Genomic DNA, 27,215 nt, shown 5'->3' with positions numbered 1-27,215 from the left:
AGGTCATTATCAAGTTTAGAACCATAGAGAGAGATAAGTACAGGATTAGGAACTTCAATTTGGGGATCAGGAGGCCAAGGAAGTTAAGCGAAGAAATTATATGTGAAAGAATCAAGGTAAAAATTCCATAGAGAATGCAGACAGGGAGACTGTAAGTAATCGAGTCAGGGAATATCGGGGACAGAGGGAGGGGTTCCAAGTGACAGTTGTAGGTACTGAGCAATGTTATGGTGTGATTGAGAAAGTTGGAGGCGGAAAATTCAGTTGAAGCTCAGGAAATTAAGCAAGCATCAGATGACGAAAGCCACAATCAAAGTATTGCAGCTTGTACCTTGTTTAAATGGACTTGGTCTGTCAGTAACCTGTTGTCCCGCTCCATCTCGACGGAGACATCAAGTGGAGATGCTGCCCAGACTTTGGATTGCGACGACCGCTCTCCTGTTTCTTACCTCGTGCATCCTGTGTACAAACCCAGGCTTGAAAGTAAGAGTAACGCAGAAAGCTTTGGACTATGGTGAGTGTGCACATCTCTCCGCCAAGATGCGGGGCTTATATTCTGTAAAGGTTGAAGCACTCAAAACAATTGCCACATGTCGTGACTCAAACTGCCAAAGTAAAAGTAGAAACATTTTTGTAAGATTTAAAAACTTGAGAGGTTCGTTCTACAGGCAGAGAGGGGGAGAGGAGGGCTGGGGTAAATCAGACATAATCATCTTAAGTGGCAGGGCAGGCTTGATGGGATGCGTGGCGTACACCTACTCCCACCTGTACACCTGTGCTCAATGTCCAGGGCATTATTCCTGTATGTTGTTTTTTCCCCTTTTTTCATCTTCAAAACAGTGCCCACCTCTGCCCTTCTCCATCCTTTGAGACTGGTGGAATGCCCCCTTCTGCCATCGCGAGCCCCAGACTCTTTCTCAATTCCCACACCTATCACTAACAAATCCCCCATCAACTAACACAGAAATACACTGCACACATTCATTAATCACTCATACACACCTGCTGTTAATGGGTTTATTCATTCGTTATGGTGGTTCTCTTGGTCCCTCTTCATCTCTACTGCCATGCCTCTGCAGTGGCTCCCTGTGCTCTATAGCATTTGCACCACACAGGAATCCATTGGCTCCCTGTACGTCTCCACTGACTCCCCTGCCTTGCTGCTGGAGCCCCCAACTCCCCTCCTACCCACTTGCTCCTTGTCCACATCCATGACTCTTCCTTCTTCCATTGGCTCTCTGTGTTCCAAGCACTAGATCTTTGTGCTCCCTAAAGATTGGTTTCCTATGAGTCTGTTAACACTTGCACCTGGCATATTCAGTAGCTCCTTGTACCAATCTGCTGTCTCCCTGTGTTTACTGCACCCCTGGTTTCCTGACCATCTCCCCATTACTGCCACCCTTTCTGATTACTGAGCCCAATCCTCTGGACTATCCCCATCTCGATTGTTGGCCACCAGGGTCCTCTATCTCACTGGCTCCACAAATTATTCTCCAAATGGTTCTCTTATTTCTGAATGTCTGCATACCCTTGTGAAACCAAGCCTTGCTGAATTCCTTTGACCTACATGTCCCAGGCTGGGCCCTCAGAACCACCTTAGTAGTGCAGCTGGTAGAGCCCCACAGCACCAGAGACCCGGGGTTCAATCCTGAACTGGGTCACTTTCTGTGTGGAGTTTGCACGTTCCCCCTCCATGGTTTTCCTCCGGGTGCTCTGGTTTGCTCCCACATCCCAATAACATGCGGGTTTGTGGGTTAATTGTACTCTGTAAATTTTTTCCTTGAGTGTAACGAGTGGGTAAGAAAGTGTGACTAGTGTGAACAAGTGATCAATGGTTGACTCATTGAGCTAAAGGACCTGTTTCCATGCAGTATCTTTAAACTAAACTAAGACACTCCAACCTTTCTCTGACCTTATTGCTTTTAAACACCTCTTCCACAGCAAATAAGGATGTAAAATACACACATTTGCCTCATTTCTATTGTACAATTTCACGAACAACACATCAGTCATTTAAAGTTAACAATCCAAGCCTTGCAGAAATTAGTATTGGAATCGTATGGCTCATTTCATTTTTCTCTCTGCTGATGCTGAATATTTCCAGCATTTTCTGTCTCGATAGTAACACTAATTATTAATCATTAGTTACTAACCGAAAGTGTGTCTAGTATGGGAAGGTTCCATCTGTGTAACTTCAGACACTCCTGCCACTGGGCTATGTAGCCCTTGGCATCAGTAGCTGGACAGATGTGAGTATCCAGCCAACCATGTGCAGTGGTACCCTGGGGGAGAGGGTTGAGAGTAACTAAGACCATGGTTGTGTGATCCAAACCCCGCTGTGCACTGAATTCTTGCATGTTTTTTGCTCTGCAGGCCGACAGGTTGGGATCGGTGTGTTGCAACAGAAGTTGCGACAGTTGCGTATTCCAGATATGAGTGGTAAAGTGCGAGTAAAGTGGATTGGCAAAATAAAATATGCGATCACATCGTGAGTGGAATTTGTGCTGGAATATGTGTATCAGCTGTTAAATGCAACTATTATTTTAGGGTTGGTGGACTCATTACCACATTAAACTGTGTTAACTGCCGTTGATTATTCATCTTTGTAAATAACATGCTGTGCGTTCAGCTGAGGTTTGGCAGCAACAATGAGCAATACGTTCCATTTATCCACCACCCTTTGCGTGAAATAATGCTTGCCCGCCCCACACATCTACTTTAAACTTCATTGGATTTTAAAGCTATGCCCTCTAGTATTTGACAGTAATGATTGTCTATACTTTGCAATTTGTAATTTTGTAAACTTCCATCAGGTCTCCCCACTTCCCTGCAATATTGACTGTGTTTCATCGACTGTAGAGTGTTCGAGGATGTCAAAAAACCTGGGATGAATCAATTATATATGTAACTTCCTGAATAATGAAAGGTCTGGATAGAGTGCATATGGAGAGGATGTTTCTACTAGTTCGAGAGTCTGGGACCAGAGGCCATAGCCTCATAATAAAATGACGTACCTTTGGGAAGGAGATGAGGAGGAATTTTGTTAGTCAGAGGTTGGTAAATCTGTGGAATTAATTGGCACAGAATGTTGTGGAGGTCAAGTCAATGGCTATTTTTAAGGTGGAGATTGAAAGGTTCTTGAGTAGTACGAGTGTCAGAAGTTATGGGGAAAAGGTAGGAGAATGGGGTTGTGAGGGAAAGATAGATCAACCATGATGAATGACAGAGTAGACTTAATGGGCCGAATGGCCTAATTCTGCTCCTATAACTTATGAACAGATGAACTTTCCATGTTGGAAGACATTTATATTTCAAAAAGGTGGAGTTGTGACAAAGGCTCCCTAATGGTAAATACCAGAACATTCTAATGCTCATCTTGTGTTCCTAGTTTCTGCATTTTAAATGGACTGTGAGTTTGATTTTTATTGAAATTCCTGGGAAATAAAATTAATCTTAACAGCATTCTCTTTAAAACTACTTCTTCCTTTATCCTGTCCATCTGTAGCTATGATGAGAATATAATGTTAACTCATTGCACCAATCTTGTCTGCAGGTTACAAATTTACCAGGTGGGTTTACCACAGTCTGCTGTGAAATTCTCTGCTGGCCAGGGCATTCAGCTCTCCATCACCAACGGTTTCATTGGTGTGAGGGGTAACTTTAGAATTCGAAAGTTCTTTTTGTAAGTATTCAGTCTTTGTTTTACCTTTTGTTATTTTCCTCTGATCTTTTTGGAGGAACTGGATTAACTCCAGGCTGCTGTCCACGCCCTGCTTTGTGTTGACCTTGAGAATTGCGAAGAGCTGCTGTAATCTGTCTCCTGTTACTTCTTCCCTCGTCCAAGGGAACAGAGGCTGGTGCTCAACTCTTATCATTCTACCCTCTATTGGTTGCTGCACTTTATAAAATGAATTTGAAGGATGTGATGCTGTTGTTGATTCTATCATCGATAATTGGAGAAGATACAACATTTTATTGTGAGAACTGTTGCATCACATCCTATTCAGTGCCTAATGTATGTCTTATCCACTATATACTAAAACTCTCGTTTGTTTGTTTGTTTGTGATCGAACTACAAGCAAAACGGTGCACAATAGTGCAACAATTTTAGGCCCACCTTCCTCAACGTTGTTGCTTTAATGGTAATGCAAGTAGTTTTATTGAAATCGGTTATATTTTTTAAGTTATTCACATTTTAAAGTTTAAGTCTATCTCCGAGGGGGGGGGGATGGAGGGAGGGGGGTGGAGGAGGGAGGATAAGGGGGGTTGAGGGGGGTTGAGGGGGGTGGAGTGGGGGGGAGGGAAAGGGGGTGGAGAGGGGGGTGGAGGGAGGGGATGGAGGGAGGAGGGGGCGAGAGGGGAAGGGGCGAGAAGAGGGAGCTGCACCAATTCAGGAGAGGTTTGGGCCCAACGTGTTTACTTGGTCTAGTATGCAATATATTTCATTAATCAAATGAGTTTGTAAATTAAAACCAATGCGATGGAGAGAATGATGGTTAAACTTATAGGACTTGATATTACAATCCCTACTATAATTGGCACCTTCTTAATATCTTGAGTGGGGCTGGGGGTAAAGACTTCAATTGGGGTCATCAGGTGGGCACCCTCCTTCCTTGGTGTTTAGTTGATAGGCCCACGACATCTCCAGAGGGCTCAACAGCGACACCTGGCGTCCCAGGTGCGCTCCCCTCCGTTTTTACCCCTCTTGCTGGTCATTTTGCAACCCAGTTGGAGTCCTTCCTCTTCAGCCACAGCCAGTTGCTGCTTCGCTCGGCAGCCTCTGGCAGCGACCTGACGGCTTTTAACCCGACCATAAACCTCCATCTTAAAAAACCCGCAGAATGGTTGATGTTAGGTGAGATGTCACCTTTTTTAAATGGTCATATTTGACCCCAGCACGTCTCTGATTCGCTCACTTCCTGATTCAACAGAAGTGGAACTAGAATGGGGTCACTAACTGATTCCTACTTCACACAACAATCTCACACAACAATCTCACATAACAACCTCTCACAACAACCTCTCACAACTACCTCACACAACAACCTTCCAGCGACTGTAACCCACGCTCTTAAGATTGAAACCTGACCAGCGTCCACATTCTCAGGACTGAAACCTGACCAGTGGTATTGATATCGATATCGTACAACCTTAGTCGACCCCCAATGATATCAATCACTGACCAAAACATCTGCCTCCTCCAGTATTCGCCAGACTGATCTGATTTCGTCAAGACCTCACACAAGAGTTAGCAAATGGCCAATTCGTCATCAGACAAGCGGATCAGAGGAAAACTGAGATAGTAAAAAAAACTACTTACATCGGGGGTCTAATTCCTCTCTCCGCCTCTGAGACGTCTCAGCTCCTTGGCCGCGAACTTGTGGTAATTGTCTTTTGAAATCCCACTTTCTGACACCAAAATGATAACCCGAGTTCTTTACCAGAATAGTGGATGAGTACAACAGATTTTATTCCACTTTGGGGATCTCCCGTGAATATCTCCAGATACAATACAAGTGTTTGAAGAGACCTCAGCTAGGGAGAGAGAACAGCTTTTCCAAGATTGATTACTTTTTATACAGAAAGGAAAAAGGGTGTAACATAGGAAATCAATAACCAATTACAATCTTAATACAATTCACATGGTTACAGAGAAAAGAAAACAAAACTTAACTCATTACTACAGGTCGCATGCTTCCAGCGAAACGCATCACCAAGGGAAGATTGAAACTTTTCTACCTCCACACATGCCCATATAAGGAGTTATTATTGAGAAAAAGAAGTCACTCTTACCTTACGATTCGTGCCATTCTGCAGCTGCACGATCTTGCTTCTGACTACAAACAACATCCAAGCTAATACTAGAAACAAAGCATCCATTCAGGAACAAAAGAAGCGTTTAGCGCCTTTCTGCTCTCAATCATTCTCAAGCTAATAAACAAATTATTTCCAACTGATAACACTGCTTCTCCAAACCAGCATCCATTTCACTACTTTACTACTTAAAACAGGCATTCATTTTCTGTTAGCTAAAACTACAACAAGAGTTATTTGTAACCATCTACAACAAAATATCATATCACTAATCAACTACACAAGCTAATAGCATCCTTGTAACGTTATAGATCCTCAGAAGCAGCAAGGCTCCTTTCGGCCCCACTCATCCTCGCACTCCCCCAGATCTGGGGATGGGGCACATCTCTCCATGCCTAGGTTATCTGACAGCCTCGCTCTCTCTCTGCAGGAGGCCTCAAGTTGGAAGCTGACTCACATCATGTTGCACCCAGGGCTCTGAATCCTGCTCCATACTCTGCTCTCCGCTTGACTGGAAGCAAAGTCCACTGACCAGGCTGATTGTCTGACAGGCAACCTGTCAAGAAGAAAATTCCCTTGGTGTTTGGGTAATGTTGCTTCTCCTATGGAGAAAAAAGCCATGTTTCACATCTGAAACTCCATCTGCAGTCGAGGCAGACAATCCCAGGCAGTTATGGTGCTGTCTACAGACTGAACAACTCCCTCGGAAGGTGGTGGGAGCGAAGTGTGTAGACTTACCGAGTTACACAATAATTCATTGTTATGTAATTAACAAGCCCCATCAAACTTGGTGTGTGCTTAAACAGACCAGTGATATTAGGCCTTGAGTTCCCAAAGAACTCTGGCAGTGGGTTCCCCGGACCTTAGCTGTGTGACTGCTGCAGGACATAGACTGGAATGACTGGTCAACAGCTCCATCATAGTTGGATCTTGTGGTGGTGGGATGAGGGTAATGAGATTCATGGGACAGCATAATCTCTGGCACAAAACTGATGGGCTGAACGACCTTTTTCTCTGAAGCAAAATGTACGCAATTCCACAAGAGCACCAACTTCTCAAAACACTATCCCTCTGGTCAGTAATCGAGTGGGGTTTATTTTCAGCGACAATAAATACTGGCGGAGCAAAGCATCTCCGTTCATTAGTAAGTTTGGTTCCAATGGTTACTTATCTGATGACTTATGGCATCTCCTCATGTCTCCTCATAGTCGGACAAGTGGATCATTTAATGTGTTTGCGAGCCATCTGTCAATATCACAGACGATAGGAATTAGCCGGGACAGTACAGGCCGCCCAGCACTCCGAGGCATGGCCTGCTCAGCCAATATTGGGAAAGTAGATGTCAAGTTCACAAAAAGAAAACGGTAATGTACATAGTCATTTATAAAAGCAACCTCAGAATATTTCAGTTTTCTCTTGCGCTCTTGTTTTCTCTCCCCTGTGCTCTTTCGTGCCATGATGCAGCTTTACAGGAGAAGTGGTGGGGCAAGAGTTGGCAATTGAAAGGAGGGGTTGATTGGCAGATAAGTGGCGCAGCGGCAGAGTTGCTGCCTTACAGTGCCAGGGACCCAGGTTCGATCCTGACTACGGGTGCTGTCTGTACAGAGTTTGTATGTTCTCCCTATGTCCACTTGGGTTTTTTCTGGGTGCTCTGGTCTCCTCCCACATTCCAAACAGCGTACAGGTTTGTAAGTTAATTGTCGTCTGTAAATCGTCCCCAGTGTATAGGATGCAAAACTGGGATAACATAGAATTAGCGTACAGGTGACTCGGTGGGCTGAATGGCCCTTTTCCATGCTCTATCTTCACACTAAAACAGAAGTGGCTAAGAACCAGGAACTCGTGCTGGCGCTGGCCTTAGACAGAGCACAAGTGTTCAGCAAAGCGGTCGCCTCGTCTTTGCTTGTTCTCACCAATGTAGAGGAGGCCACATCAGAAGCACAGAATAGATTAGACAAAATGTGCAGGAAGGAATCTGGTTAGGTTTCTGGTTAGGTTTATTGATGAAGTGGAATAATTTATTCACACAAAAGTAGTCTGCAGGTAAAATAATACCTTCACACTTAACCTATGTGTTTTTTGTATTTGAGAGTGTTTCTGCACAATGGTAAGATTTATTTTGTTTTGAGAAAATTGTATAATTGTGCATTGCAGATGGTTGTATAATCTGTTCCGCAAATTCCTGGAGAAACCCATTCGCAAAGCTCTTAACAGTCAGGTAGGTCAGCTTCTCTCACCATTCATGTTGAACCACCGGATGGCGACGCAATGGCAGCCTCACCTGCAGTCTGTCTGTCCTTTTCAAGTTTATTTGGTTATTTTTGGTGAGTTTTAAAAGTCTGTGTTAATATTCTCTAGTTTGTTTTATGTGGGGGGTTGGGGAGGGGGTCGGGGGAACCTTTTTTTCAATCTCGTACCTTGCTGGAGATGCAATTGTTTTCTGGATCGTATCTCCAGTCGCTCTGTGGCCTAACATCGTGGAGCTGGAGGCTTCGCCTAGGACTGACTTCGAACCCCACTGTGGGGCATGGACTTGCCATCGGAGCCGATTCCTTGCCTGGGATCGACATTCCAACCGCAGCCTGCGGACTTTAACATCGAGGAGCTCACAGTCTCGGGTAGAGACCGAAGTCGGGAGCTCCAAGCTGCACAAGGTTCGACAAGCCCCGACCCAGGGTAGATTGCCCTGCATGGGGGAGCTGATGCAGGAGCTTGATCACCCCAACGAGGAAGGCCTGCCACCAGCTACGGGAGTCAGGATCGTCCCGTCAACAGAAGGTTAGAGGCCCCCGACCGCTGGAGAACAAAGAAGGAAGAAACTGAACTTTTTTCGCCTTCCATCACAGTGAGGAATGTGGAGGAGTCTCTGTGGTGGATGGTCATGTTAAAATGGATTTTGTGTGTCCTGTTGCTTTTTATTGTTAAGACTGGATGGCAAATGAAATTCATCGTAAGTTGCAAAACATACTTGGCTAATAAAGTATGATTGTGATTGATTGTGATTGAATAATTGTGCTGTTAACATGCACAGCATTCGAGCTGTCTAACTCATGGTGGAACTACTGAAAACAACCTGAGTCAAACATGACGATCTCCTTATTGTCATTTACTATTTCTTTGATACAGATTTGTCCTAAAGTCTCCAGTGCAATCAGCGATTTGGAAAACAATCTAAAAACCATGGAAAGTATGTTGTTTTACATTCTCCCTCCTCATTCTTCCATCACCCTCGAAAAACTCTCTCAAGATTGCTGCTTCCTATTCTCTAGTTGTCTCCACCCTCGCTCTCCCCACCCCCCACCTGGCTCCATCAGCCTTTTTTGTTTACTTCCTCCTATCACCCATCTGCTGTTGCAAAACCATTCCCCCCCCCTTCCCTAGCTCAACCTCCCCATCTTCCACCCCCCCCCCCCCCCCTCAGTTTACCATCACTTGTTGGTTCCTGTCTCACCTCTCCCCCTCGGCCCTCTATACTGGCCGTCTCTCCTCTCCCCCTCAGCCCTCTATACTGGCTGTCTCTCGCCTCCCCCTTGGCCCTCTATACTGGCCGTCTCTCCTCTCCCCCTCAGCCCTCTATACTGGCTGTCTCTCGCCTCCCCCTTGGCCCTCTATACTGGCCGTCTCTCCTCTCCCCCTCAGCCCTCTATACTGGCTGTCTCTTTCCTCCCCCTTGGCTCTCTATACTGGCCGTCTCTCCTCTCCCCCTCGGCCGTCTATACCTGCAGTCTCTCCTCTCCACTCTCCGTCTTGATGCAGGATTTTCACCTGGAATGTTAATAATCTCTCCCCCCTGCCCATGCATGCTGTTTGACCTGTTGTGTTTCTCCAGCAGTTTGCTTTTTTACTCCAATTTCCAGCACCTTTCTTGTGTCGCCCTTGAAGGATATCTCAAAGTGTTCTGCAACCAATTAATATAAATTTGAAACCAGTCCATTTGTGGCAGATCATTGGTGCAGCTGGAGTTACCAATGGCAAGATGTGGTATTGTTTGAGAAATAAATATTGATAGAATCCAAGGGAAAGGCCAATTGAAACAGTGCCAGATCATTTTAATTGTGGGCCTGAATTTAACATTTCACTCAAAAGATGGGACGACTGTGAATTCAAAGCTCTATCTGGAGACAGTGACAGGAACCAAGCCTATACCCAACAATTAATGGCCATTGGTTTAGAAACACTTTGAAGGCAATGACGGAGTTGGCCATGTGGCTAGATAGAGGGGCAGGATTGGATTCTGACAAGGAGGAATGCAGACCAGAGAGCTGGAAAATGTCAGCAGGGATGTATTGAAAGAGAAAGATGGCTGAGCCTGGCAATGTCAGGACCATTTGGGGATTAAAGACCAGTGTGGTAATTTGAGAGCGATGGAAGAGCTGGATACATAAGTGACAACACAAGGAAGTTTTGTAAACCTTGTGATTTAAATCACAAGGATTGGAACATAGGTTCTGGTGGTGAAAGAAACAATGCTCACCATTAAGGATCAGGATCTCAGCAACAGCCAGACAGTTGCTGAAGTAAGCGATGTGATCTAGAAACCGAAAGAGAAAGTCCGGGCAACAGACTTGACATGGAGTAAAGCAAAAGCTCATTGTGGAGCAACTGAGCATGCCAAACTTGGTTGTTTTCATCTCAACTCATTAAGAGTTGGGGGAGGTCAAGAGTCAGACTAACTGTGTCACTAAAAGTCCACACATAGACCTGGAACAAAATCCTAACGCAGTCCTCACCTTTTACTTTGGTGGTAGCCGAAAAACAATCTGGATTGAGAATTTAAAATCTTTTGTATTGATATTTTATATTTAATGTTGAAGATAGACACAAAACGCTGGAGTAACTCAGCGGGACAGGCAGCATCTCCGGAGAGAAGGAATAGGTGACATTTCGGGTCAAGTGTATGACTTTGGTGTAAACCAGCATCTGCAGTTCCTTCTTACACATTATATTTCATGTTCTTTTCCCTCTGTGTTCTTAGTAACGTTCAAAATTAACCGATTTGCTGAGGTTGACTATCCACTGGTCAATCAAATTCAAATTTCAAATAACTCCATGGACCTGGATTTTAAGGTATGTCCCGACTCCGGGGGAGGGGAGGGGAGGGGGATGCGAGTTTACATGGGCAGTTGGGCTGTTTCATACTTGTGTTGCCTTTAGACTTATCCAAGACTGTTTTTGAGTTCTCTATTTATGTTGCCAGTGATCGCATGATGGATATTCACTATCCAGGCTCAAAAGACTTATTGCTAACCTCAGTTTTCTAGCACAACCAGAAGCTGACCTAAATCCACAAAGCTTAATGTTAATTAAGATAAGCTTCTAAACAGTGCACTTGACATCACCTTGACATTATCTCGAGAAACAATTCTGACATCTGTAAGATTTTGACCCGACTGTTCCAAGAACTGTGGGAACATTAACCCACTCATCTCTAGAATCCTGTTCTTTGGTTCATTTTAGGACCAAGGCAGTGATGGTCTGTGACCTTGTTGTCTAATCCAAACTAAGGTTCTACTGGTCTAGCAGAGGAGGACAAAGGGCTTAATTAGGAAAGGGAAAATAGATTATGCAAGAAAACTGGCAGGGAACATAAAAACTGACTGCAAAAGCTTTTATAGATATGTGAAGAGAAAAAGATTAGTTAAAACAAATGTAGGTCCCTTGCAGTCAGAAACAGGTGAATTGATCATGGGGAACAAGGACATGGCAGACCAATTGAATAACTACTTTGGTTCTGTCTTCACTAAGGAAGACATAAATAATCTGCCGGAAATAGCAGGGGACCGGGGGTCAAATGAGATGGAGGAACTGAGTGAAATCCAGGTTAGTCGGGAAGTGGTGTTAGGTAAATTGAATGGATTAAAGGCCGATAAAGCCCCAGGGCCAGATAGGCTGTATCCCAGAGTGCTTAAGGAGGTAGCCCCAGAAATAGTGGATGCATTAGTGATAATTTTTCAAAACTCTTTAGATTCTGGAGTAGTTCCTGAGGATTGGAGGGTAACTAATGTAACCCCACTTTTCAAAAAGGGAAGGAGAGAGAAAACGGGGAATGACAGACCAGTTAGTCTACCATCGGTAGTGGGGAAAATGCTAGAGTCAGTTATTAAAGGGGATAGCAGCACATTTGGAAAGTGGTGAAATTGTTGGACAAAGTCAGCATGGATTTATGAAAGGTAAATCATGTCTGACGAATCTTATAGAATTTTTCGAGGATGTAACTAGTAGAGTGGATAAGGGAGAACCAGTGGATGTGTTATATCTGGACTTCCAGAAGGCTTTCGACAAGGTCCAACATAAGAGATTAGTATGCAAACTTAAAGCACACGGTATTGTGGGTTCAGTATTGATCTGGATAGAGAACTGGCTGTCAGACAGGAAGCAAAGAGTAGGAATAAACGGGTCCTTTTCAGAATGGCAGGCAGTGACTAGTGGGGTACCGCAAGGCTCAGTGCTGGGACCCCAGCTATTTACAATATATATTAATGATTTGGACGAGGGAATTGAATGCAACATCTCCAAGTTTGCGGATGACACGAAGCTGGGGGGCAGTGTTAGCTGTGAGGAGGATGCTAGGAGGCTGCAACGTGACTTGGATAAGTTAGGTGAGTGGGCAAATGCATGGCAGATGCAGTATAATGTGGATAAATGTGAGGTTATCCACTTTGGTGGCAAGAACAGGAAAGCAGACTATTACCTGAATGGTGGCCGATTAGGAAAAGGGGAGATGCAACGAGACCTGGGTGTCGTGGTTCACCAGTCATTGAAAGTAGGCATGCAGGTGCAGCAGGCAGTGAAGAAAGCGAATGGTATGTTGGCATTCATAGCGAGGGGATTTGAGTATAGGAGCAGGGAGGTTCTGCTGCAGTTGTACAGGGCATTGGTGAGACCACACCTGGAGTATTGCGTACAGTTTTGGTCTCCTAATCTGAGGAAAGACATTCTTGCTATAGAGGGAGTACAGAGAAGGTTCACCAGATTGATTCCTGGGATGGCAGGACTTTCATATGAAGAAAAACTGGATAGACTCGGCTTGTACTCGCTGGAATTTAGAAGATTGAGGGGGGATCTTATAGAAACTTACAAAATTCTTAAGGGGTTGGACAGGCTAGATGCAGGAAGATTGTTCCCGATGTTGGAGAAGTCTCGAACAAGGGGTCACAGTTTAAGGATAAGGGGGAAGTCTTTTAGGACTGAGATGAGAAAGTTTTTTTTCACACAGAGAGTGGTAAATCTGTGGAATTCTCTGCCACAGAAGGTAGTTGAGGCCAATTCATTGGCTTTATTTAAGAGGGAGTTAGATGTGGCCCTTGTGGCTAAAGGGATCAGGGGGTATGGAGAGAAGGCAGGTACGGGATACTGAGTTGGATGATCAGCCATGATCATATTGAATGGCGGTGCGTACAGGCTCGAAGGGCCGAATGGCCTACTCCTGCGCCTGTGCCTATTTTCTATGTTTCTATGTTTCTGTTTCTATAAGAAGTTTGAAAATGCACAGTTAAAAACAATGTTATTAACCAGCTCTTTCCACTGCAACTTCATGACGTATATGAGATTTGACGTCTAATTCTTTTTACAGGGTCAATTCAGCAGAGTGGGACAAAGGGAAAATCTTCCCTTCAAGCCACCCCCAATCAGCCTTCCCAGTGGATCCACTCACATGTTGTACGTGGGAATATCTGATTTCCTTGCGAACTCAGCAGGATTTGTGTATTATAAAGCTGGAGTCTTGCAAATGAAAATCACGGATAAAATGGTGGGTAAAAGCTATTCTTTCACTGCCCCAGGGTATACAAGGTTCTTATTTTCACTGGAGGTGGGTTTCTGCAGTAGATTGTTGTGGAACAATGTGGAGGTACAGCACTGAGACACCATTCACCTGCTGATCACAATTACTCTGAAGATGCACTGGACACCCCATTCCAAGCAAGCATTATCACCTGTGCAGTGATGCTAGTGGGGGCACGTTGGACAGTCTGATTCCATCTTTGATTACATTTATTACGAACACTGGTCAGTGCTGCCTGATTTACTTCATGGCATCAGTGAGGAGTGAATGTTGGTCTTACTCCAAATTCCAGGCTGCTGATTCCATTTCACTGTGCGAGGAGGGAGTAACAAATAAAGCACCTTCCTGTCAGAAACTTACTCCATTTTCAATTGTCTCTTATGAATGTCATGGCATTGTTTAAAAATAATAATTTAATATATGAATACGAGCTTTGTTTGGTCACAGAGCAACAAGGGGTCGCAATGTCTGGTGATTTATGGGAACTGTTTCCATGGTTCATCATTTGGCAGAGAGGCACAATGGTTCTGTGGGTCCTGTTGCCATCTCTCTATTCCAGGGACCAGGGTTCAGACCTGACCTTTGGTGCTGTCTGACAGGAGTTTGCGTGTTCTCCCTGCAGCCACATGGGTTTGGCCTGGAGGCTCAAATATACTCCCACATCCCAAAGACACTCGGGTAGGCTGATTAGCTGCTGTACATTACCTTTAGTTTAGTTTAGTTCAGAGATACTGCGCGGAAACAGGCCCTTCGGCACATCGGGTCCGCGCCGACCAACGATCCCCGCATATTAACACTATCCTACACACACTAGGGACAATCGGAGAAAACCCACACAGGTCACGGGAGAACGTACAAACTCCGTACAGACACCACCCTTAGTCGGGATCGAACCCGGTTCTCCAGCGCTGCAACCGCTGTAAGGCAGCAACTCTACCATTGTGCCACCTCTACTTTAAGTGGAAAATATGAAATGAAGATGAAGCATAGGTTAGGAGGCAGAACTGGTATATTGATTATTTACTTTCAGTAAATTTAGATTTATTAATAGAGAATGAGTCCTTAAGAAGTACTATATATTTTGCAATAACTTTAATAATGCTCCAGATTTTCATCAATGCAATCTGCAGTGATTTATCAGTCCAATCTCAGAATTGCAGATGAAATTTGAAATCCACACTGACTGTTTCACCACACTTGCCTTTGAAGAATTTATGTGTGTATAATGTTTGATGATACAGTTACACAAAATATCAAAAATAAAATTGGCTAATTCCTTTCTGTTTTCCGCAGCTTCCGAGACTAATTCCTATCAGATTAAATACAAAGTCCTTCAGTGCAATCGTACCTCAGGTAAGTGTTTCAAGGGTTTGCAAATTCTTGTCTGATATTAACAGCTCCTTATCCCATATCGCAATTGTTATCACATCAAGACTCTTTGCACGTTACTCTCTGATGGGAAAGACGAGCATTACCAGTGAAAAATTCTGCAGGTTCTGGAAACATGAAATAAAAATAATGTAAAGTACTCATCCTTAGAGATCAGGCACAATCTGTGGAGAAGAAAATGAAGTTACTGACTTAAATATTAATAGAACACACGTCTCAACAGCTGGAGAAGCTCTATCCTAACATGTTAATGGAAATGCACCTACGAGCCACTCGATCACCAGTTCTGACGTTTGCAAAAAACCACATCAGCGTTCAGGCATTTGGTGCATTTGATGTGTGTGCAATCCTGCCAAATTCATCCCTTGCATCACTTTTTGTCCTGAACATTGTAAGTACTGGAATCTTCTTTTTCTGTAGTACTTAACTTTTTACAGTTGGCAAAACTATTGCCGTGAGAATTCTCCTTTATTATTTTGTCTTGTTGCAGGAAGCGAGTTTCTCTGCTCGTGTGCGTATGTTTCAGATGAAACTGAATGGATCCCTATATCTGAATAGGTAAGTGAAAGACAGCTGAAAGACTGTTCATGCCCTCACATGGCCCCAGTCTGTGCAGGGTAAGAAAATCACCGCATAATTTATTACAACAAAGATCCTTGGCGTTGGAGTACAAATACACATCAGAGGGACACTGGGACTACTACCTGCTCTGTATTGGCAACATGTTAAAACATCTTTAACCATCTGAATTTGCAGATGGAGCTCTACCTGAAAGAAACAAGTCACAGTTAAAATTAGTGGAGATGATGTGCTCAAATGTTTAGATTGGGGCTTCAATCCGTAACTTTCTAACAGTGAGGCATATTCATTCTTTTATACTGAATGCACAACTAACAATTACCACTCATTGATAGCTAAACACAGTCATTATTGATTCATTTTTTTGCTTATTTCCTTTATTAATATAGTACCGAAGCCTGTAGAGTAAGATGAATATAAATTTGACCTTCGATGTACAATATTAGTTAATCTCAGAGAGGGTGCAACCTCTGTATTAGGATTAATCCAGCAGAATTTTTTGAGACTCCTATCTACTGACATTGAGTGGAATTTTTGCAAGTGAATAAGATAAAGTTGAAGCAACTGATTTTCACCATCGAGCTCACATATAGCTCACCCAAATGCCAGTGTTTTATCAGGAGATCATTATATGCCATGAGATGCGATGTCATTTAGACACAGCCTGGAAACAGGCCCTTTGGCACGTCAAATCCACACTGACCATTGACCACCCGTTCAATGCCGCCCCTCATTCCTTATTCCTATTAGAAGCTAGCATTTGTGCCACTACTTCTGTTATCCCACTTGTGCACACTCGGTTTCATTTACAACAACCAATTAGCCTACAAATCTGCACATCATTAGGATATGGGAGGAAACCGGAGCACCCGGAGGAACCCCACATGGTCACCGGGATCAAGGTGCAAACTCCACACAGACAGCACTCAAGGTCAGGATCAAACCCGGATTTCTGGAGCTGTGAGGCAGCAGCTCTACCATTGTACCACCATGCCGCACCTCATTCTTTATTCCTATTAGAAGCTGGCATTTGTGCCACAGCCGCCTTTATTGTGTTTAGCTGCATATGGGAAGAAATATCTGTGAATATAATGTAAATATCAAGCCTGCATGCGGATCTCAGACCCTGTGAATATAGACAAAAACAAGAAAAAATGCTTGTTAGTGTGGCCATTGTTCAGGATCAGAGGAGAAGATCAGACAGATTGAGTTGAAAACACGGCAAGGGCTGAAAGTGGAGGGGAGCGAGAGAGGCCCAGAGGAAAGTAAAGGAGGGGAAATGTCAGTAGCGCTATTGAAGACCAATGGCTGTTGAGGTTTGCCGTCCTTGCCATCTGAAAATAAGTAAACCTGTTTCCTGCAGCCCTGAATGTGGCAAAGGATAAAGTGGAACAGAGTACTAGGATAGCACTGAGATAGAAAGGGTTGGTGCTGTTGCAGGGAGAGGTCAAGGGCATGTGTGCACTGAGGCGCGGCGATATGTCTGGATCTCAGGACGCAAAGAGAACAGCGCCTCGAGAAATGTGGGATAGTTTAAACATGCCTGCGATCCTCTCCAATCCTGTCAATCCAAGTATTCAGTGCAAACCAAAGCTGCCATTACATATTTGTTGCACGTGGCCTAATTTCGCTGTACCATGAAATACTGAACGAGTTTAGTCAGATTACATAAATATTGTTAAAAATCCAGACAATTCCCATTGTGATGTAATGGTCTTCTGCTTTTTTTACTTTGTTTTTTTGTGCAGTCTGAAATTGTCTCTTGGTCGTTCTAACGTTGGCCCAGTTCCGGTAAGAAAATCTTCTTGCATGTTTTTAAGTCCTGTTTGTTTGAGATGAAACTTAATTCTTGGGTGCAAATTAAAGTCTGATCAAAGTAACACCCTTAGACAGTCATCATATTAGAAGGTAAGCCTTACACTTTTTAAAACAATTAAATACAATTATTCAATTCAAAAACAATGTTATGGGGGCACAGTGTAACGGCACCTTAATATGCCAATTCTAGTCATCTTAACTTGGTAATCACACACCAAGCCCCAGATAATAAACAACCGAGGTTCTGAATGTGACTGTAACTGTAAATGGTGGAATTGAGTTAAAAACAAAGCTCTGGAGGAAGTCAGTGGATCAGGCAGCATTTATGGTGGGAACGGACAAGGGTGGTGCTGTTGCAATCTGGTTGACACAACTCTACCATGCTGAGCATCTCGCACACCTCCTCATACCCACCCCTTGACCATGACACCACCGACAAACATCAGACCATTATCTCCCAATCCTTCACAGATCTCATCCCTTCTGACAATGTTCCCTCCACAACTACCACCCTAGTTGTTCTCAAACCCTGCACTGCCCGTTTCTATCTCCAACCCAAATTCCACAGACATGAGTACCCTAGCCAGCCCTTTGTTTCCATTGCTTTTGCCTTACTGACGTCATCTCCTCATACCTCAAATTCTAATGCCTTGTCCCACACTTCCTAATCTAAATCATGGACGTCCAGTAACTTTGCACTTCCATCCCCCACCAGGAAGGCCTTAGTGCTCTCAATTTCTTCCTGGAATAGAAAACCAACAACTCGCGCTCACCTCCTGTTAGAACATATCCTCATGTGTTGGAATTTCTTTTGGTTCCTCTCAGCCATGGGCACTCACATGGGATCTAGCTATGCCTGCCTTTCTCTTCACAACATTGAATACTCTTTGTTCGAAATATACCCTTAGAACCACTTCTCAACTTGTTCTCTACAGCATTGGTGCTACCACCTGCATTTGCTATATCATCATCTATATCTATCGTATCCCTTTCCCTGACACTCAGTCTGAAGAAGGGTCTCGACCCAAAACATCACCTGTTCCTTTTCTCCAGAGATGCTATCTGACCCGCTGAGTTACTCCAGCTTTTTGTGCCTATGTGCGTTTTTTGTTGATTTCATGAACTTCATCAATTTCCATGCTGCCCTAAAATTTACTTGGACTCTTGTCACATCACTTTTTCCTTTCTTGATCTCTCTGTATCCATTTCAGGAGATAGACTGTCCACGGACATCTGCTACAAACTCACTGACACCCACAGCCAACTTCACTACATATCCTCCTGCCCTAAGGATGTCATCGCTTTCTTGCAGTTTCTCTGTCTCTGCAGCATTTGTTGGCTTTCCACTCTCAGACATCTGAATTTGGATTTAACCCCCTGAAACATTCTATCTGTTGCCATCTCGCCATCTCTTCCTTATCGACCCTACTTCAAGAATAATTCTTTGGCCAAACTTTTAATCATTACCCTCGTGTTCCCTTGGCTTGGTATCAATTTTTTCTTGCTGATATTCTTTTGAAATTCCTAGATGTTTCATCTTGTTAAAAAATACTGTTCGAATCTGAGGTGTTAATCATTGTGATACTACTTGAACAGTTCCTCAGCTCTTTCAATCCAAAATCATGAGAAACAATGTCTTTGGAAATGTCCAATCTGGAATTTAAATGTTGTTCTCTTCTATCTACCTCGTTGAGATGAAGTGGCCAGTGTTGATAATAGCTCTTCGTCGCATCCAAATCCTTTTGTACCCTCTGTTGTCCGTGCTGGAATGCACAAAGTTCTATGGGACAGTTTGGTCTGGCCTATATCTGAGGGCTGAGCTGCCTTATTCACACTACCTCAACAGTACATATCTATAGCAGCATCTTGTCTTTAAAGCTGGTGTTTGTTGAGGCTCAGTGGACGCCACAAATGGTCAGATGGGAGCCTAGGGGGAGGGGAGTAAGTAAAAGTTACTTAAAATGAAATAATTCAGTGTTCATATCGCTGGGTTGTAAGCTACTCAAGCAAAATATGAGGTTGTGTTCCTCCAATGTGTGTGTGGCTTCACTCTGGCAATGAAGGAGGTTCAGGACAGAAAGGTCAGTATGGAATAGGAAGGGGAGTTTAAATGGTTGGCGACCAGGACCATGCGTAACTGTTCAGTGACAAGATCGCCGAGTCTATGTTTGGTCTCGTGAATATATAGGAGAGCATATCAGGAACACCAGATGCAGTAGAAGAGTTTAGAGGATGTACATGTGAACCTCTGTCCAACCTGTCGGGATCCCTGGATGGAGTCGAGAAAGAAGGTTTTAGGACAGGTGTTGCATCTCGTGGTTACAGGGGAAGGTACCTGGGGAGGGGGTGGTTTAGGTGGGAAGAGTTGTGGAGCGAGTGGTTCCTACAGAATGCAGAAAGGGATAGAGATGGGAAGATGTGATTAGTGATGTGATCCCTTAGGAGATTACACAAATGTCAGAGGATAATGTGTTGGATGCGGAGGCTGGTAGGGTGAAAGGTGAGAACCAGGGACCTCTGTCATGTTGCATCTGGGGGTGGGGAAGTGAGAGCAGAGCTACAGGACACAGAGGAGACACGTGAGGGTCCCATCTCTGACCGCAGGGGGAACCCACGTTTCCTGAAGAAAGAGGACATCTCAGTTGTACTAGTATGGAACACCCCATCTTGGGTGCAGATGCAGTGGAGACAGAAGAATTGAGAATAGGAAATAGCATCTTTGCAAGAGGCAGAGTGGGTAGGAGTGTAAAAATGGGTACTTCTTGGCCAGTATCGATTAGGATGGACTGAATGCTTCCATGCTGGGTCTCTCCATGATCGTATATTGAATAACGCACCTGTCACTGATAGAGCCATTCCTCTCCACTGAAATAAATGTAGTCACTGAATCTGTTTCAGTTCTAACCTGGGTCAGCTCCTTCCCCAGATTCCTCAATGAGCTAACAGGAAGCTAACGTTCCAAACCTCAACTCCACAAGAAGTTCTGCTCAAGAGTGCGGTCAAAAGCACCGCAGTGAGGACATCCTTGGAAGCTTGAGACTTCTTTGTTCATATGAGTGGTCTGTGGGTTGTCAATTCCATCCTCCCCACAACAATGTCGTATACCATCACTCCCTACTCCCTACCGTAAACATCACATTATCCTTAGATATTAAACTGAGAGGATCTTTTTCACATTTTCTTTCTCATCATGTCTTGTTGAAGGTGGCTGGTCTGGAACTGTTAATGAAACTTACAGTAAAGTTAGTGATGTTACCACAAGTCAATGGTAAGTACATGATGGAGACTGTTTGGGATATCCACAGTAAAAATGGATAACAGTTCAAAATATTTAGATGATGGGGATTTTTCTACCTTGTGCTGAACTTCAATCTAGAAAATTAGAAGCCTTGCTCAGTTTATCTATTGGTTAATTATATTCTTGTTTTTAGTTAGCAAATTAAAGATTTTACTGACTTGATCATTGTGACGATTTTTATGTAAATTGCCAATTGTGAAATGTTCTATTCTTGCTAAATGTATCTGCCATTTCTTTATTCCCCATTATCACTTCTCTTTATTCTTTACTCTTTATATATCTGAAGAAACTTTTTCTATCTGATTTAATAGTATTGGCCAGCTTACCTTCATAGTTCATCTTTTCTCCCTGTATTGTCTTTCTTGTTACCTTCTGTTGGTTTTAAAAGCTTCCCAATTCTCCAGCTTCCCACCAATCTTTACGACATTTTATGCCCTCTCTTTTAGTTTTATGCTATCTTTGACTTCCCTTTTCATCCACGATCATCTCGTTGGGATGAAAATCATATCATATCATATCATATATATACAGCCGGAAACAGGCCTTTTTGGCCCTCCAAGTCCGTGCCGCCCAGCGATCCCCGCACATTAACACTATCCTACGCCCACTAGGGACAATTTTTACATTTACCCAGCCAATTAACCTACATACCTGTACGTCTTTGGAGTGTGGGAGGAAACCGAAGATCTCGGAGAAAACCCACGCAGGTCACGGGGAGAACGTACAAACTCCTTACAGTGCAGCACCCGTAGTCAGGATCGAACCTGAGTCTCCGGCGCTGCATTCGCTGTAAAGCAGCAACTCTACCGCTGCGCCACCGTGCCGCCCTTCATCCTGCATCTTCCAAATTATTCCCAGAAACTCCTGCCATTGCTGCTCCAGTCATCCCTGCTAGGATCCCTTTCTAATCAACTTTAGCCAGCTACTCCTTCATGCCTCTGTAGTCACCTTTACTAAATAGTAACACAGACCCGCCCGATTTCATCTTCTCCTTCTCAAACTGTAAGTTGGGTTTTATATTATGGTCACTACCTCCTAGGAGTTCCTTTACTTCAAGCTTCCTAATCACACCTGGTTCGTTGCACAATACCAAATCCAGAATTTCCTTTCCTTAGTAGGCTTGACAACAAGCTGCTCTAAGACGCCATCTCGTAGGCATTCTACAAATTCATTCTTTTGGGATCCATTACCAACCTGATTTCCCCCGTCTATCTGCATATTGAAATCCCCAATGACCACTGTAGCATTGCCTTTTTGCATGACAATTGTATCTCTTGATGTAATTTGTACCCGACATCCTGGCTACAGTTCAGATGCCTGTAAATAGCTCCCATCAGGGTATTTGTATCCTTACAGTTTTTTTAGCTCTACCCAAAAGGATTCTGCATCTTCTGATCCTATGTCACCCATTGCCAAGGACTGAATTTCATTTCTTTAACAGCAGAGCTACCCCAACCCCTTTGCACACCCATCTGCCTTTTCGATAGGACATGTAACTTGGATATTCAGCTCTGATCCTCTCTCAGCCACGTCTTTGCGTATACTGCGTGCATTCAAATATAACACCTTTAGTTCGGTATTCTCCACCCCTCTTCTTATATCAGTCCTAATTTTGCCTAACCATAGACTATTATCCCTTCTTAAACTTCCTGTCCCATTACTTCTGGAGACTTCAGTAACCTCTCCTGATCGCTCCTTCCCTTTAACTTCATCCATACATTTTAATTTTGTTGACAACCCCCCTCCTCGCCCCACACATTCAAGATTCAAGATTCAAGATAGCTTTATTTGTCATCCAATATTGGACGAAATTCAGTCACCCACAGTCCAACAATAAAAGCCTTAAATAGGCATTAAAATTAAACAACCCCCAAAACACACAAAATAAGAAACATCCATCAAAGAAACATCCATCACAGTGAGTCTCCTCCAGTCCTCTCCTCACTGTGATGGAAGGCCACAATGTCTTTCCCTTCTCCTGCCGTCTTCTCCCGCGGTCAGGTTATTACCTTTTTGGTACACACTGTTTAGTTTTAAAGCCCCATCCAGGGCCCTGGTTGTGCCATTTGCCGAGTTTCCCATCCGGGTTCAAGTGAAGTCTGTCAATCAGGAACAGCTCCCTCCTTCCCCAGTACTGGTGCCAATGTCAAACAAATTCACATTTGTTCGTAGCTCAGGTAGCAATCCAGAGGGCATTACCTTTTTGGTTCTGCTTTTCTGATTTAGTACCCAGTTGTTTAAATTCCCTTGGCAGAACCTGTTTCCTTGTTCTATCTACGTCATCGGTATCCACATGGACCACAACAGCTGGATCTTTCCCCTCCCACTTCAAATTCCTCTGCAGGTCAGACGAGACGTCCCAAACCCAGGCACCAGGCAGGCAACACAGCCTCCGGGACTCTCGATCCCCGTGACAGATTTGAGGATCGAATGATGACTACGTGTCTCTTCTCTCTGCCCTCTTCAATGGCTCCCTGGTCCATGGTGTCATGGTCAGGTTGCTCATCCTTCCTACAGCCCCCATACTCATTTGTACAGGGAACAAGAATCTCAGCCCTCCTTGTCAAGCTCATGGCTGAGGCTCCTCTAACAAGCTGGGTCTAGAATTTAAAAGCTTGTGAGGTGATCTCAATGAAAAGTCTCAAATTCTTACATGGCTTGATAGAGTAGAGGCTAGGATGATGTTCCCTGGCTGGGGTGTCGAGACCAGTGCTTGCAGTCTCAAATTAACCATAATGACAAGAATCCTCTACCCAAGAGTGTTTGGATGTTGGGTCATCACTGATATACAAAATGGAAATCAATGAACTATTGGATGTTAAGGAAGGGATTTTCTCAGGAAAGTCGTACCGAGGTAAAATACCAGTCCTCATCGGGGTAATTGGCTGTGCAGTTGTGAAGGGCTGAGTAACTTACAGAAAATTCTGATACTTTTCCTTACAGTGAAACTGGCCAAGGGTGTTCCGCTTCCAAAGGTGAAAAATTTAAATTTTATAAGACCCAAACTTGAGGTGAACAAGGTGAGTAATTGCATTACATAAGATGGTGTTAATGATGTGAAATACGTGTGAATGAAATTGAGTCAGAATGATAGACATGAGGGGGTCTGTTTCCCGTGAGGATACCCGTGAGGGGAAACTATGTCCAACCTTGTCCAATCTTGGCGATTTTGTTTCTTTGGAAACTCGCATTACAGTGCAACATCATTCTTTGGAAACCCGCATTACAGTTTCAACATCATTTTTGGCCATCATTTGTTATTTCAAGACATCCTTTATTAATGTGATTCTGAGCCATTCACAATGTCTTTAAAATAACTTTAGAATTCAATGTTTTGTGCCGACTTTTTTTTAATGCTGGAGTTTGAGAGAGTGCATCACTATTGATCAAATGAACTTTTATTTTCACGCTACGGGTATTAAGTTGATCCTGGTATGAGAAGTAAACACTGGGGCAGCTTAAAAATATATAATCTTTTAAAATCTAACAATGATTAAAAATACCAAAAACAATCTGACCATTTAAAATAATGAAGCACAGCACATGTGAATAAACCTTTATTACAATTTAAAATGTTTACAAGTTTCTTGTTTTAGTACTGTAATCAGTTCTGGTCCTTAGACTTTCCAGTGGTCATCTTGGGGTGGGAGAGGGTGCAGAGATTTGTGACAATGGTTCCAGGTGTGAGATGCTCCAGGTACGTGACGAGGCTGGGGAAGATGGTACCTTGGGGTCCAGGTTCAAAGCTCCCTGAAAGTGGCCACACAACTAAAAGAGTGGTAAAGAAGGCAGATGGTTTGCTCTGGTTAGAGCATTGAGTACAAGAATCAGGAAGCCATGATGCGGCTCCATTCAACTTTGGTCAGGCAACATTGGAAATATTGCATGCAGTCTGGGCACCCCATGAAGGGAAGAATGTGGAGGCTTTGGAGAGGGTGTAGGAGTTTAACAGAATGCTATTAGCAGCAGGAGAGATTAGACAAAATTGGATCATTTTCTCTAGAACACCAGAGGTTGTAGGGGGACCTCATAAAAGGTTACACAATTATAAGAGGTGGAGTTAGTCAGAATCTTTTTCCCAGAGTGGAAATGTCAAAGACTAGATGGCATCGCTTTAAGTTAAAAGGGGCAGAGTTTAAGGGAGATGTGCAAGGCATGTTATTGTACACAAAGTGGCTGGTGCCTGGAACGCACTGCCAGGAGTGGAGACATATACATCAGTGGGGTTTACGAGGCATTTAGATAAGCACATGCTGGGCATGGAGTGGTGTGGATCATGTGCAAGAAGATGGGATTAGTTTGTCGTGGCATTATGTTCACCACAGACGTTTGGTTGAAGGGACTATACCTGTGTTGTGCTTTTCTATATTCTCCTTGGAGTAGAGAAGGAATATGAGAGATGTAGGGAGTGTTCAGAGCCTTGAGTGAAGTAGACCGATTAGATGGGAGAAACTGGTTCCATTGGCAGGATGGGCAGGAGGCAGAACATAGAGTAGTTAGCAAGGGTCTAGGGAGGTGACATGTTGAGGTCAGAAATGCACTCGTGAAAAGGTCATCAAAGATGATCTAATTGTAACTTCCATAGGGGGAATTGATATGTCCTTGTTGTGAAGGAAATTGATGATTATGTGGAATGACCACAGAGATGATTTAATTGAAAACCCTTTCAAAAGTTGTTCCAGTCACTGAGGGCTGAATAGCCTCCTGAGGTGTTTGGTTTTGTATCATGAGGTATAAACAGTAACCTGTGGCATATCATATAATTGAGACTATAGATTTAAACTGTACTTTGAAGCATGCACTGGTGCCATGTGAAGGAAGATGGGAGAGCATTCTTTTAATGTTAATATCTTCTTTTCAGAATATTCTGGTGATTGCAACTGATCTTCAATATGGTCCATAACCAGCGGCCACTCTCAGCCGAGACTTTGATGGGAAAGACAACCGGGCATTCTGACTTCTTTGATTACCTAAAATGACATGGCCATTTATTAAGATGAGATTGTGTATAAGGCCGCTATTTGGATTTTCAGCATTTTTTCAAATATAAATCTCTAGCTTGATGAATCTAATCCGATATATTGCAAAAAATAACTATTGTTAAATTCTATACGCTGAAGCTTTTTTGCTTATTTCCAAAAGTAGAAAGAGATCACCTCTGAAATCTTCCTGCAAACACTGTTGGGGAAAATATAAAGCACAGATCAGCAAACTTAGAGGAACCAAGACTTTCCTCTAACAAGTGATAGCAAATGTTAAGCTTCATCGCTTTTTGTTCAACTTCATCGCTTTTATCTTTTTTTGAAAAGGGATTTGCGAGAACCTTTTGGTGTTTTGAAACAGTTTTCATTTAACCTTGCCAATTTGCCCATGAAGTGCAAATTCTTCAGAAGATCTGTGCAAGGATGTTTGTTATACCTAATTGGTCATGAAACAAATTCTGCAAACTCTCTGTGGATGTGCCTTCACTTTTCTTGCTGAGCTATACAAAAATAAAGATATGGAAAAAAAAGCAGATTTATTTTTTTAGAAGTCAGAAATTAGAAGAAAAATCTATATGTTTTCGGGTGTGAGTTCGTCCAGTCGTGATTTATTCCTCCTCAGAAGTCTGATTAGCATTAGTTTTAAATCTGTAGATTTCCCACCCTTATGTGGATCCTTTTAATGTCTCCTTTAATTGATGTACAAGCACTGACAATTACATATTGGGGCTTATATCACCTATCTTACCAAGAAGTATCTGAAATAGAACAATTCTGGGTATTCTTCAGAAATCCATATAAATGAATATTCGTCGAGGACTAAATCTTCTGACTGTTCCACACACTGGCTGTTATTTAGTTTGTCACAAGAAATATCCGTTCTCAATTGTGCCATTCAGTAGGCTCTGGTAATGGTGCTTCCTGAACATGTAGGACCATTCATGCATTGCTTTGTGTAATAATGTTGTGGGCCTACTGTCAACACACTGATCATGGGAACCCATCATCAGAACTCTTTGAGGAAACTGGGTTTGGTAAACAAGTCCCAGCATTTCAACATGGCCCACATCATGAGAACGATTCAAAATCGAATTTACTGTGATGCAGCAAGTGCACACGACATGGAAACATTTTGTTTGTTCATATGTTCAGTTTGAGATAAAAACAAAAAATGCTCAACAGGTTAGGATAGCATCTGTGGAAAGAGGAACTATTAATGTTTCAGGTCAGACAACGTCAGAGACAATCCAGAACGATGGGCAGAACCATATTAAATATGGCAATGGCTAGGTTCTGGGTTCATGAAAATCACACTGTGCTTGCACAACAACAGTATAATGATGTTGACTACATTCAGAATTTACAACAGTAAGTTGAGGTAGATTTGCCTATGAAAAACACTTGAATGTAAATAATTTTTCGACAACCTCTGAATATCTATAATGCTTTAAGCTAATTTGTGTTTTAATCACTTGCAATAAAAATACAGCAATCTATTGCATACTCCAAGGTCTCATAAGCAACCCTTGATTAGAAAGAGTCTGAAGAAGGG

At 43.2% G+C, this 27,215-nt stretch overlaps 1 protein-coding gene across 1 annotated transcript; it reads left to right on the top strand.

Annotated features, from left to right (window-relative positions):
- Positions 1 to 402: 402 nt before the first annotated feature.
- Positions 403 to 25,880, top strand: LOC144604618 (bactericidal permeability-increasing protein-like). Its single transcript, XM_078419237.1, has 15 exons — positions 403 to 514; positions 2,374 to 2,488; positions 3,554 to 3,682; positions 7,023 to 7,178; positions 7,969 to 8,032; positions 8,941 to 9,001; positions 10,790 to 10,881; positions 13,388 to 13,564; positions 14,891 to 14,950; positions 15,210 to 15,377; positions 15,477 to 15,544; positions 17,314 to 17,356; positions 20,588 to 20,651; positions 23,625 to 23,701; positions 25,543 to 25,880. The coding sequence occupies exons 1-15, from the start codon at positions 403 to 405 to the stop codon at positions 25,582 to 25,584; spliced, it is 1,428 nt and encodes a 475-aa protein (XP_078275363.1). The 3' UTR covers positions 25,585 to 25,880.
- The last annotated feature ends 1,335 nt before the right edge of the window (positions 25,881 to 27,215 follow it).

Source organism: Rhinoraja longicauda, chromosome 22, assembly GCF_053455715.1.
Source record: "Rhinoraja longicauda isolate Sanriku21f chromosome 22, sRhiLon1.1, whole genome shotgun sequence".
NCBI classification, from domain to species: domain Eukaryota; kingdom Metazoa; phylum Chordata; class Chondrichthyes; order Rajiformes; family Arhynchobatidae; genus Rhinoraja; species Rhinoraja longicauda.
This window is presented reverse-complemented; position numbering and strand designations above follow the sequence as displayed.